We start from the raw sequence: 14,451 nt of genomic DNA, 5'->3' as shown, positions 1-14,451 counted from the left end.
ACACACGTGTCCGAACCGTGTCCCGAACCGTGGCTTCTGATCCGTACGGACCACGGATAATCCGTGATCCGCAACACCCCTACTAAGGTCTGATCTGATGCGGCATACCCCCCTAAGGTCTGATCTGATGCGGCATGGCCACCAAAGGTCTGATCTGATGCGGCATGGCCACCAAAGGTCTGATCTGATGCGGCATGGCCCCCAAAGGTCTGATCTCATGGGGCATGGCCCCCAAAGGTCTGATCTCATGCGGCTTGGCCCCCAAAGGTCTGATCTGATGCGGCATGGCCCCCAAAGGTCAGATCCATAGATATATATATACATAAACAAAGTACCCGTGTGGTTTCCCATAGAAAATGTCTTACCAACAAATTGAAGTCGGTTCTGTTGCCATTTTGGAACCAGACGACGTCGGTAAGCAGTGATTGGTCCGAGTCGATCTGAGTCATCATTTCTATGACAACCAATCTCACTAATCTGAAGAGAGTTTGATGAAAAGCCACACCCCTTTCACTAAACGCGGGGCACAGGAGAACCTATTCAAACGTTTAGAACAGTCGAGGTGAGGGGCCAGCGGGCACCACACGCTTTTACTGAGGGATCTGATTGGTCCGATTATAATTTGCGATGAAGAAAATACTTAATGAGAAAAAAATTAGGTTTAGCACAAGAATGTTAAAAAGAGGTATCAGATCAAGAACGATTATTCTGACAAATAGAACTAGAGAAGTTTCATTACCTGTTATAATGCTAGCGTGAATGCTTCATGCTGAATGTGGATGGTGAAGATGGTGAAGCAATTTACTGTAAACGTGCTCAACATTCTGATACCAAACTTCATTATTTGCTAAAAGTGCACAAAGAATTAGAAGAATTTCTTGAAAAATCTCCAAAATTGTGTAAAATGTTAAAATAATGAATACCAAAGGTACTGGCATGAATGTGATGAACATTTTGATACCCGTATTGGATAAGTTTAAAAAGTGTACTAAGGTTTTAAAGGATTTGGAGAGTTTCCCATTCATTTTCAATGGGGCTGTAAAATTGCATTAATTACTTACTATCCTAAAACCCGTAAAATATATCAATACCAAAAATACAAGTAACAATGTCCTGAACGAGCTCAACGGTTTGATACCAAGATTGCTGAGGTCTCTCAAACTGCTCTCATTCAGCCCCCCTCAGTTTGAGCGGTGGAGCTGAACGGATTTCTGCTTCATGTCTTTTCTTACGGTTTTAGGTTTTAAAATGTACGTGAGCCAAATCCAGCTTTTCTTAATTTGTTTTTGGAGCTTCAGGTGCGTCGTTTCTGCAAAAACTGCAGATTCCAGTTCAGTTTCAGACAAACTGAAGCATCACCCGATCAAGCTTTTTAAGATGCAACATTTCTGAACAACAGAAACTAAAACGTGTTTAAAAATGATCCTCAGGCCCGGACGGCGCCTCGTTCATCCTTTCACGTGATGCTCAGATTGGAGGCGCTGCTCTCCAGCACAGGAAAAAAGTGGCTTTGTGGCAGACCGGGGCGGCTGCTTCCGCTGCCGCCGCCCCCCTCCCCGTCAGACGTGCTGCTGTTAATAGGCTGTGACAGATGAGCACACATCATCTGAAGGCGGTCACCTGCTGCAGAGCCGAAGCACAGCGCCGCCGCTGTCGTCACGCTGACTCTGACCTTTGGTGGCTTTGTTACAACACCAGAGCAGGATATTGATCAGCGATTAACGCCTCCAAATCTGGAGGAATAATTCATGCAGAGCTGCTTTGTTGGCTGCATTGTTGCTGGTGTTCTGACCCGTGTCGCAGCACGCCACAGCTGTCGCCGACGCCTCACGTCAGATCCTCGCCACACGGATGATCTTGTTTATTCATGAGCTGCTTTGAGCTTCCTGTCATCTCCTCAACCAGCGTCGACAGAGTCTTCTTACATTGGAAGACATCAGAAATATATGTTGCTATTTTGAACTTAACACCATAGTTGTGTGAATGTTTAGTAAACAATCACACTGTAGTGATTCTCCTGCTCCTTTTCGTGTGTTTTTCAGCTCGTAAAAACTCAATCACACTTTCAGAGATTTCAGCGATTTTGTATCAAAAGTTCAGCTCGTTCAGGACATTACTGCTTGTATTTTTGGTATTCATAAACTTTATAGTTTTTGAAATATTGAGTAAAATATGACCCATAGAAAATGAATGAGAAAGTCTTCAAATTTCTAAATTTTAAGTAGATTAGCAACAAGACTTTAAATATATTCATGGGATATGTTTTCATCTTTAATTGTAATTTTCAAAAACAAATATGGTATTTTATACCTAGTTTACCTAATATTTTATACCTATTTATGCTAGCTATTTGACTAATTTGGCATCTACTGAGGTGTTTAATGATAATTTGGAATTTAGTGTCTATTTTAGTAAAAGGCTAACATTTTTAACTCATTTAATTTACTGACAAATTTTGGGGCATTTTGGAGTTTAGCTAGTATTTAAACAACCAGGTAGCATTTTTGTGGGCTAATTTGGGATCTACTAAAGTTTTTTGGGCAAATTAGGTGTTTAGTTAATGTTTTTGCAACATGCTAATGGTTTTAACTAATTTAGTTTACTGACAAATTTTAGGCTATGTTGGAATTGAGGTATTATTTAAGCAATGTGCTAGCTTTTTTGTGGCTATTTTGACATCTACTGAGGTGTTTTTATGCTAATTTGGAGTTTAGCTAATATTTTAGCAGGATGACAACGGTTTTGACTAATTTGATATCTATTGGGGTTTTTATGCCAATGTAGAATTTAGCTTCTATTTTAGTAAAAGGCTAACATTTTTAACTCATTACTGACCAATTTTTGGCCATTTTGGAGTTTAGCTAGTATTTAAGCAATGTGCTAGATTTTTTGTGCTAATTTGTTATCTACTGAGGTTTTTATGCTAATTTGGAGTTTAGTTAATATTTTAGCAACATGCTAACGTTTTTTGGCTATTTAGTTTACTGATGAATTTTTGGCTATTTTGGCTATGTTGGAATTGAGGTATTATTTAAGCAATGTGCTAGCTTTTTGTGCTAATTTGTTATCTACTAGGGATTTTAGGCTAATTTGGAGTTTAGATAATATTTTAGCAACATGCTACCGTTTTTGGCTAATTTGTTATCTACTGGGGATTTTAGGCTAATTTATAGTTTAGCTTCTATTTTAGCAAATGGCTAATGTATTTGACTCATTAAATTTACTGTTTATGTTTTGGCTATTTTGGAGTTTAGCTAGTATTTAAGCAACAAGCTAGCTTTTTTTGGCTAATTTGGGATGTACTAAAGTTTTTTGGGCCAATTTAGAATTAAGCTCATAATTAATTAACACACTAAATATTTTTTCAAAATGGCATGGTATTTTTAAGCAATTTTACTACAAATCTTTCAGAGATTTCGGTAAACTTCTCCCTTTATTTATATTTCTTTAACAAAATTTCCAAACTTTCCGTAAATTTAACATTTTGCAAATAGCTTTTGCATTTTCAGGAAATCTCTTCAGCAGTTAGAGTAAATTGCATCACCATTTTCTTAGCATAATTTAAAGCTTCATCATCTTCAGCGACTAAAGCTTTCACACTAGCATTATCACAGAATGATGATGAAAACCATTTTTCTAGTTGCCATTCTGTTGGGCAATAGTTGAGAAAATTTGGGGCAACTATTAGATTTGGTCGATGACGGTTCCACAGGTGACCTTTAGAGGATAAAGGCTGCAGGTTTCTCCATTCCTGTGAACCCCCCAGAGAAGATTGAAGCCCCAAAGACGATAAAAACTTCTGCAGCCTCATCGCGCCCTAAAAATGACTCAGCATTATGTATTTTTGCACATCAACTTTATTATTTATTTATTTATTTATTACCCCTTTTCAAAAATTCAGTTTTCATCTTCCTCTCAAACTCTGCCCCCCCAGAACTCGAAGAGTTTTTCAGTTCTGATGAGCCGACTCATCGACTGCAGAACACGAGTCTGAATCCTTCAGCAGAAGCAGGCGGCTGCGCTCTGCAGGGAGTCTGAGGGGCGGAGCCCTCTAGTCCTCACCTGTCCTCCCTGACGTCCTCTGAGCGTCATGGAGCTGCTTCCTCTCTGGAGATCATTCAGACCCAAAAAGCTCGGCTTTCATGGTTCAGAGGTGACGACAACTTCAGGTTTCGCAGCAAGGCGACACCAGCAGCCGTTATCTGAAAAACGAGAAGCAGCAGCGTCTGCGACCAGCTCCAGGTTTCCTCTCTTTCTGCAGAAAACCAGAACGCCGAAGGTATTGATCCGTTTAAAATCAGCTGAGGGAGAGTTTTAACTCTGAGGAAGCGGAGGTTGAAGATGTGACCCCTTAGTCTACAGGTCAGGAGAATAAAAGGCTCATTACAGGTCTAAGTGGTTTCTAGTTGTCTTTTTGTGAGCCTGTTACTCCTCTGACCTTTAGACTGAGGGGTCACGTCTTCAACTTCTCACTAGAATCACCTGAAGCAGCTAAAACACAGAACAGAGGAAGAAATGAGAGCGTCTTCAATAAGAATTTAAACCAGTAAACTGCTTATACTAACTCCTGTGTTGGATTCAGCCTGGATGAAGGAGAACCTTCACAGAAATGTTCTACACCACGTGTCAAGGCCCGGGGGCCGGATCCGGCCCTCCAGATCAGATTATTAATGGCCCAATGTTGTCTTGCACTCATTTCTAACTTTTATCATTTTGACAAAATATATTTTTACAGAGAGAGAAATCTTGAAAGTTATTTAAGGTTTAAGTTGATTTATTCTGGAATAATATTCTTGCTTTATTATTATTCATAATTATGTTAAAAAGTTACATTGTAACGTTTTAAAAATTGGCTTTATGTTAGCTTTTTGAACTATTTTATTATGTACTAAGATTTTTTAGGCTATTTTGGAGTTTAGGTAATTTTTCAGCTACATGCTCACTGTTTTAGCTAATTTAGGCTATTTTTTTTAGTTTTTTATTTTTTAATATTTTGACTATTTTAGAGTTTAGCCAATATTTAAATGCTAGCTGTTTGGCTAAGTTAGGATTTGTTTTTAGGCTGCTTTAGAGAATAGTTACACGCTGGCTGTATTTGCTAATTTAGAATTTTTTCAAGTTTCACTACTTTGAAGTTTAACTAGTTTTTCAGCTACATATTAGCTGTTTTGGCTAACCTAAGTTTTTTAGGCTAATTTGGCACTAAGCTAATATTTTGGCATTTACTAAGATTTTTTTTTGGATGTTTTGAGTTTATCTAATATTTCAGCTACATGCTAGTTGTTTTGGCTAATTTTGGCTTTTTTTGTTCCTTTTTTTGGCTATTAAAGTTTTGCTAACATTTAGGTTCTAGTTGTTTTGGCTCATTTAGATTTTTTTTTCTTGTTTTTTTAAGCTGTTTTATGAGTTTGGCTAATATTTACAAGCTAGCTGTTTTGCTAATTTAGGCTTTTTCATTTTTTTATGTATTTTGAAGTTTATCTGTTTCTTCAGTTACATGCTAACTGTTTTAGCTTTTTTTTTTAAAGTTTTTTTTGTGGCTAATTTGGTAATTTAGCTAATATTTTCGCTGGCTATCAACTTCATCATCTTCAGCTATCAGCATCTTCAGTGGCCAAATTCAGCTTACAGCATTCACACTAGCATTATCACAGGTAGTAATGCTATATATCTAGTTCATAATTATGTTTAAAAGTTATGGTTTTAAACAATTCGTTTTAGAATGTTCAATAAATGTCATCCTGCTCAACCCATGACCTAAAGTGTGGTTTGGATTTTGGCCCCTTGTGCGATTGAGTTTGACCCCCTGTTCTATACCCTTTCATTATGTCTGTCATGCGATCACCCCGTTCTTAACTCCATAAATCCAGGTGCTCAGGTGGATCTATCATCGTCCCTCTGGATCCTGATTTGTTTTTTGTCGACTCGTCACAGTTTAGCTTCAGAGAGGACCTGAGAACCTCCTGGGGTTTTCTCTCCCATTCTTCTTGTGTCACATCCGCCCCCCCCCCCCCTCCACAAACTCCACTCTAAACAGGGTCACAGTGGTTGAAGTTGGATGAAGGAAACAGAAACGAGCAGCTGTAAAGACGGAGGGAAGGATGTGCTGATGAAGCAGCCCTTGACCCTTCTAACAGAGAACTTCCTGTAAGGCGGCGGCTCCGGACAGGAAGCTGGAGGATGTGATGGAAGGGGTTGGCGCTCTTCTCCTCCACTGTTACGCTGCAGAGTGAGAGGACTTTCCTTCACTTTTAAAGCCTAGAAGTCACGACGTTCTTATGTTTTTCTCTTCAGTCATGTTTTAATTAATCTGGAATATAATCTGTAAAAGAGTGATGTCATCGATCTCATCCAACCAGGACAGCATGTGAATGGGGGGGGTGAGGAGGCCCAAGACCTTCAAACATATTCATGACTCACAAAGCCAGGAGGTGAAGCAGCTCCAGCTCTTTCCTCCTCACATGGTTGTGTGTGCGTGCGTGGGGGGGTGGGGGGACTGAATCAGAGGAAGACGCTATGACACAGCAGAGGCCTCCGAGACCCCACAGGCTCAAATTAGGGCCGTTTTTACACTCCACTGTTTGTTTACGTCAGCAAGCCCCGCCCATTTCCCCAGCCCTATTTCTCAGCACTTTTTCCCAATCAGGATAACTTTATTGACACATTGTACAGGTACGACAGTTAGCAACAGCTTGCTTGTGCAGGAATGCGAAAACAAAAAATGCTTGTAAGTTATTGAAAATATAAATAGGTGATAAAATAAATAAATAAACATGATGATGGTCTCAAAATTAAACATTAAAATATGAATTTCATTGAAACTTTACTATTATAATAAAGAAAATTAACATAATGCAATACAGTAGTATATTTCCAAAGATGTGAAACTGACAAAAAGTTAAATTTTCCTCAATGTCAGCAAGTAAACATTCTGTCAGCAAAAGCCAGATGACAATCAGGTTTCTATTTTGTGGAACTTCTTTAAAACCTTGAAGCCTATGAAGCTCCAACATTTTGAAGTATCACTTCTCCTTTATCTGGATGTTTTCTCAATAAAAGGTTAAGATCTGGTGGCTTTAATGTTAACCCTCAGCTGAGTAAGCTTCTGATCACAGAAGAAACGTGTCCATGACTCAGCTTGTAGTTGTAACTTTAACTTTTACAGTAGTCACTATGGTTGATTGTTTTGAACAGCTGCTGGTGTCTTATTGTTGGATTTATTTGGACCCAAACTGCTCTTTTAGGTTCTGATTTATTCTTTGTTGAATCTCAAATTGGATTTATCTCATCATTTTTTGAGTCACTATGAACATTTCAACAGATGAAAGGTTTAATTTTTGGTTCAACTTGTCAGTAATATGAACGACAACATTCTGTCAAAATGAGGTTTTTATCGACCAAAATGATGCTCTCATCACATTTCCCATCATGCAACCTGTTTGCATCTTCTGTGCATTGTTTCCCTCCCTACATTTGTTGTGTTGGAGCCCAGATGTGAAGCTCATTAACCCTTTAACACCGGAGGTGTCACAAAATCTTTAACATATTGTAACTTTTCAACCGTTAACACGATCAATGTAATTCCAGCAGATTTTGAGGGTGAAAAGCGGCGTGACGCCGCTTTTCACCCTCAAAATCTGCTGGAATTACATTGATTGAAAAGTTACAGAATATCAAAGTCCATAAACACTGGAGCTCGGGTGTTAAAGGGTTAAATGACGGCGTTCCTGTAAAACCGTTCAGTGCTGCTTTTCTCTGAACTTCCTGTTTCGAGGACCGCAGACGGACACAGAAAAGTCTAGGGATCAGCTGGTTTCTCCAACGTTTCTGTTCCCGACCTTTATGCGACGAGTCTTTCTGGATGTTTGATCTGCAGAAGGAGGGGGAGATGTTCTCCACGTCCGTTTCCTGTCAGTAGGTCACGGGTTTGGACTGCTGAGTTCATGCACCGCTGCAGGAGAGGGAGGGGGCAGAGTCTGCAGATCGTCGGAGGAGCTCTGCATGTGCATTTAGTTCATTTAGTCAGAAATGTATGTTTACGTCCACCGAGCGTTAGCATTAACCGTCCAATGGGAAATTCCATTAAATTTTAGCATCAAGCTAGTGGACTTTAGCTTTTTGTGCTAAATCGATTTATATTTTTATGATTCGATTATTGATCTGTTAAGTTTAAATTGATTTATCGGTTTATCAACCCAGCCCTAATCTTTAGCATTAATTTAGAAATGTTGGTGCATTGATCGCCTCTGTGCACCAAGAATGAATGGAAATGTGTAGAAGACTGGAGAGAGTAGCAGAGATGGAGATGCTGAGGTTCTCCTTTGGAGGGACCAGGAATGAATCCATCAGAACAGATCGTGGTAGATGTTCTGGAGGTAAACGCTGAGGAGCAGATGGAGACGTTTGGACACAATAGAAGAGGAACGGTGATGATGATGTTGGAAAGAGGTCTAGAGAAGGACTAAAGAGGAGGTTCGTGGATGATGGTGCTACTCAGTGGAGCAACTGAAACCCAAAGCTGCATGGACAGAAATGTCCTCTTCCCTCTTTCTCTCCTATGGGGTCCAGATGACCCGACCCTTATATTGATGTGTGGTCCCTCCCATGACAAAGGTTGATAAAGATGGACAGGATTTTATGTCTGTCACAGACACCAGTGACGATTAAAGAAAAAAAAAAAAGTTCAGTGCGCTGTCTTGTGACCCCACTTTTAATGCAAGCATGCCGAGGATAGCACAAGGGTTACCAGGGTTCCTGACCCGTGGGACCTTAAAATGTCTTAAAAGGCTTGAATTTGAACAATTCTAAATAAAGCCTTAAAAATCACATAAATAGTCGTGAATTATCAAATCTTGGTCTTAAAAATTGTGCCGTTTAAAACTTTTTCAGTGTGACTTTTCTGGTATAAAGTTTTTTTTTTTGTTTGTTTTTTTTTTACCCTGATTGTGTAACAGTTTCATTGCACCACAATGTGAGTAATAAAGTAACGAGGGGTTTTGTAGTCTAGTAATTGTATTTTAATTACTGAAATTTGAACCGGTACTCGTTTACTGACAAGTCATTGTTCTGAAGTTCAAGGATTTTGTTTTTTCTTCATCCATGGGGCTGGGAGTTGAGTAGAGGCATTGGTCTTAATTTTTCATTTGGAAGGTCTTGAAAAGTCTTAAATTTAACTTGAAGAAATGTGTAGGAACCCTGATCTTGAACCCACAGAGACTCATGGTTCCTCAAAGTGAACGTTTTTGTGCGTTTACACATTCAGTCTCATACGTGAAGACGGCAGCCGTGCAGTTCCTGCATCAGGAGCTCCCCACAGCGTCATCTTCAGAGCTGCAGAATATTTTTACTTTTTCATTTTCTCCCAACTTTGAATCTGGAGTTTTCTAACTAGTGATGAATCAAATATTTGGATTCAACCCGTAAAAATGTGTTTTTAACTCCTGAACTAAAGAAAGATGCAAATACTGGACTCAAACTGAGGTTTGGGATGCGGGAAAAGCTTGTCCTTCGGGTTGCAAACATCGATGGATTCACCTGCAGCGGCGAGAGCGTGCGTCCCTTCATCTTCAGATAATCTGGACCTCCTTCTCCGATCAGGTTCAACCAGCTCAGCAGGCTTTACGTTTCAATCGCCTTTGTCTCTGCGGCTCCAGAACGACAGTGAGACGCCGCCGGTTTGTCCTTTTGTGTGACAGTCGGCATTTTTGTGCATCTGCGTGTTTTTGTGTGCGGTCACGGCCTCCGAGGACTCACCTGGCGTTTCTTTACCTGCTGAACTCTCAGCAGCTTCAGCGGAGACGTAAATCTGCAGTGGAGACGGAAAGCAAAGGAGAGGTCAAGAGTGAGAGTGAGAGATCCAGTGACCAGGAAAATCCGATCTCCTTGTTGCGTAATCGTGGCTCGCAGGTCTTCCCGGCCTGCACCGGGCTCTGGGTCACATGAGCACATTAGAATGCTGCTTTACTGAACCAGCAGAACCAGAACCCAGCCAATGGACTACAGCCTTCCAGCTCATCAAAGCAATCACTCATTTTTAAAATCATTTCTATTATTTTTATTATTAAACTATTGCTCTAATTCTCCTCTGAGTTTAAAGAACCTGCTTTAGATGCAGATCATTGGCCACCGGTCAGGCTGTGGTACAGTGGTCAACCTCTGTCTGGAAGGTTACAGGTTCAGTTCCCACTTTGCATGCTCATGATTTGAAGTGAGACACTGATTCTGACATTGATCCTGGTGGTTGTAGGTTAGCGCCATGTATGGCAGCTGTCACCATCAGAATGTAAATGTCTTTAATTAAGGCAAAAAAAGTAAGATTAGACTCCTAGAAACTGATTAGGTTGTTTTTCAGTTTGTTAAAGCTTTAAAAAAAAGTCATTTGAACTTTTTAAAGTTGATGGTTTTTCACCTTCGAGTCCGGATCATGTTTTTTAAAAACACACTGATGAATAATTGTGTTTTTAACGTGTTCTTGAGGCATTTTTTTATGATTCACAAAAAGAAAATTAACCTTAAGATTGAAATTCTGATCATTTCTTTACTCAAATTATGACCAATCAGGAGTGCACACAAAAATGTAGTTTGTAGAAAATATGCTGGGCGGGGCCACAAGCTCCTTGCTCCGCTCCATTCTGATCATCCACCTGCAGACAGATAGATCTTTGTTTTCCTCGTCTGAGCTGGAATCTGGATCAGAACTGTACAGCTGGATAGCTCTGATAATGAACAACATTTTTGTTGCACTGCTAGCGATAGGTTGGTGGTGTGAGAGGCTTGTGGGGGCAAGTATAAATAGATGGATGATGGGAAATTGTGGCAGGCTTACTCCATACCACCCACAACTCAGAGGTGAATTTCTAATGAACTCCTCCCGCTCTGCAGAAACTATGTCTTAGAAAACGACTGTTTTGGGGGGTTTTCTTCGTCTAAAAACAGAAAAATCATAATTAATAGGCAGTTGAGAACACTTTGGAAATAGATCTAAAGATGATGGGAGTGGGACTTTAAAGCTGGTTCTGGTATCCTGGATGAAGGAGGATCTTCACACATTAAACTCATCAGTGTCGTCGGGAATCAGACACTTGTCACGCCACTTCCAAATGGTGTGTAGCGTTTTAACCACAGAGATGCTGCACACCTGTACCTGCAAACTCCCACGGTTTACCTCACTCCAACTGGAGAAATGCTTTCCTCCTGCAAGGTGCACTACCCCTATAGACCAGTAGGTGGAGCCAATGTTCTATTATTGTCAGCATTAGGTTTTACCGTCTTTGAACTGCAGTGACTTGTGATGTTTAAACTGATTTAAAAATGACTTAAATGCTATTTCTAATGCTTTAAACATGTATTGATTACTTTTTATTAGTCTGATTACTCATTTATGTAATCAGACGAAAGGTTTCAACAGCTCTTTAAGAAATCTTCAGAATAAAATATCCTGTTGAGTTTCTCTGTTTCATTTGGAGATGGATTAAATAAAAAAACGCTCCGACTGAACACTGGAAGAGAAGTGTTTGAGGCGGGTTCATGTGAGGTCAACATCTGTGGAATCCTGTTCATCTCAAAGCACCTGCACAGCGATGGAGCAGGTGAGGTTTATGGGATGTCAGGGGCCTCTCGGATGCTCCGGGGGGGTCTCTGAGCCCCCTCATGGACAGACGTGTGCAGACAGACTGACGGCCTCCTGGCGTCTCTCAGCCTGGATGGATATACAGTCTTTTTATACGGCACCTTTTGGATGGGCCCCAGGTTGCATATGCATGTGTGCACGTGCGTGTGCATGTGGTAGAAGTCAGTGGTGCCTCTGTATGAGCTGGAAAACTTGGCATATGTGGTTTCAGCTTCTCCAAACTTGACTTCTTTCACACACAAACACGTACAGTGCTGTTGTTGTATGTTTGTGCGTGTGTTGGACGGGGAGGGGGCGGGGGGGACACCGCCTAGCTTCAGGCTTATTAGATCTACATAAAGCAGGGGTGTCAAACTCAATCGCACAAGGCGCCCAAATCCAAAACACACCTTAGGTCGCGGGCCGGACAGGATAAACATTTATTGAACACTCTAAAACTGAAATTTTTAAATTTTAAAATGGTAACTTTTTAACATAACTATGAACTAGATATATAGCATTGCCTGTGATAATGCTAGTGTGAATGCTGTAAGCTGAATTTGGCTGCTGAAGATGCTGAAATTGATGGCTAAAAACGCTGAAGCTGATGACCAGCTAAAATATTAGCCAAATGCCAAATTAACCTTAAAAAAACTTAGGTTAGCCAAAACAGTCAGTATGTGGCTGAAAATATAACTGAACTCTAAAATAGCCACAAACAAATAAAAAAAAGCCTAAGTTAGACAAAAGGCGAGGATGTAGCTGAAATATTGGCTAAACTCAAAAACAGCCTAAAAAATCTAAGTAAATACCAAAATAGTTCAAAAAGCTAACGGAATGCCAATTTTTAAAACTTTAAAAATGTAGCTTTTTAACATAACTATTAACAATAAAATGGCAGGAATATTATTCCAGAATAAAACAACGTAAATCTTGAATAATTTTAAATATTTTACTCTTTTACAGTGCAAGATAAAATTGTGCCATTAATAACGACAAAATAAAATGATCTGGAGGGCCGGATCCGGCCCCCGGGCCTTGACTTTGACATGTGACCTAAAGCCTGATAGAGGACAGACTGTATGTTTGTGTTTATGAAGGCAATAGGGCTGAAACGATTCACTGTAACTACGATTCAAGCCAAATCATAATCTGTGGTTTATGATCCGATTCATAGTGGATCAGTTTTGATCCGATTGGATCTGATTCACTGACTTTACATTGATCTTTAACTTCTTTCTCCAGAACTTTAACCAGGTACTGAACCCCTGCTACTGAACAGTGCAGGTGAAGTTTTCTAGATTCCCTGTATTGTAAATAAATATACAAACAAGTAAACAAGAACTAAAGGAGAATCCTCCTCCGCTCTGGTTCTGCTGGTTCTGTTCATTTCCGATCAGAGTTGACAGAATTTTTTCCATTCTTAAAAGTGATCACCTGACGTGACCCGTCTGTACCGGAAGCGCGCGCTTTAACTTTGATCCCGGCGCCGGCTGTAGCCCTCCCTCCTCCCCCGCAGAGGGGGGCTCCGTGGAGCAGAGACGGAGGTCCGCGGAGGAAAGCGGCGCAGCTCCGCCCTCGGTCCGTCTCCGTCTCGGACTCGAACCGCCGACATTCTGGAGTTCTTCGTCCGCGTCCTGCCGTCCAGAATGAGGTTCCGACGGAACGGCTCCTACACGTTAAACCGGTGAGACTCTGCGGTGCGCGCGCGTGCGTGTGGCGGTCGCCCCTGCATTCCTATGACCCTCTGCCCCCGCTACCCTTTACTCCATTCTCGGTCGGGGGGGCATACATTAAGAAAACCTCGTGAGACGGTTCTATAGGGATAAAGACGCAGTTTAACCTTCCGGTTCCGAACAGGAAGTTCTGCTCAGACTGGCGCGGAAAAAAACACATTGGAGTAATTTCTGATCCGCTGGAAGCGGGGGGAGGGGTCCAGAACCACCGACAGAGGGTTCTTATTATTGGATTTCTGTTCATCCTAATGATGCAACAAAAACTACTCAGAACCAGAATTTCTCCGTTCTATTCTTGTGTTTGTCCCCCGTTAGACTCCATCACGAGGATCCTCACGTCTCAATCTGGAGCTTTTATCTAGTATAAAGTCCAGAATATTTACAGGAAAATCATGTTTGAGATGTTTCTGCAGACAGAACTCTGAATGGATCAGAACTCAACAGAATTCAATGTCTGATCTTTAAAGGTTAAGGTCTTTGTCCGTCCAGCACGGTTCCCCTGGAGGTTTTTCTCTGATCTGTGAGGAGAATACGGTGGCCAGGAAGGGCAAAAAGATAATACATTTACCTGAAACACTTAAAAGTTTGACCATAGACTGTATATTTGATGGACATATGAACCCCTCCCCTTTGTGTTGCAAAGAGGAAGAAATGCATGCAATGTATTTACTATGAGGGACACCAACACTTTCTTTGTCCAATAAATAATGTCAGTAATATATATATATATATATATGAGGTTTTACATTTAATGTTTTTAACCTGCAAAGCTTTGTCTTTTATGTTTTTACCTTTTGAACACTAGAACACCACTTTGAACTCACATTTTTTATGGCCAATTTGCCATATTTTATGGTGCTTTTCCTGGTGATTATTGGGCCCTCTGGGGCAGTCTATGATCAAACTTGTCAAAGTGTTTCCGGTAAATGTATAGATAGATAGATAGATAGATAGATAGACTTTATTGTCTGTTCAATGAACAGAAATTCATCTTTTAACACGGCATAAGACAATAAAATGATTCAATTGATAAAAGTTTAAAAAGCTAAAAAGTTAATAAATATATAGAAAATCAAAAGTCATAGAGATCCTAAAACTCACATAATT

General features: G+C 40.4%; 1 protein-coding gene across 1 annotated transcript in view; it reads left to right on the top strand.

Moving 5' to 3' along the window:
• Positions 1-13,112: 13,112 nt before the first annotated feature.
• Positions 13,113-14,451, top strand: part of mob2a (MOB kinase activator 2a) — a gene marked incomplete in the record, with an annotated part of 29,239 nt that continues 27,900 nt past the window's right edge. The window contains 1 exon segment of the mRNA XM_024281380.2: positions 13,113-13,295. Within this exon segment, the coding sequence (XP_024137148.1) occupies positions 13,258-13,295 (38 nt within the window).

Source organism: Oryzias melastigma, linkage group LG6 (assembly GCF_002922805.2).
Source record: "Oryzias melastigma strain HK-1 linkage group LG6, ASM292280v2, whole genome shotgun sequence".
NCBI classification, from domain to species: Eukaryota; Metazoa; Chordata; class Actinopteri; order Beloniformes; family Adrianichthyidae; genus Oryzias; species Oryzias melastigma.
This window is presented reverse-complemented; position numbering and strand designations above follow the sequence as displayed.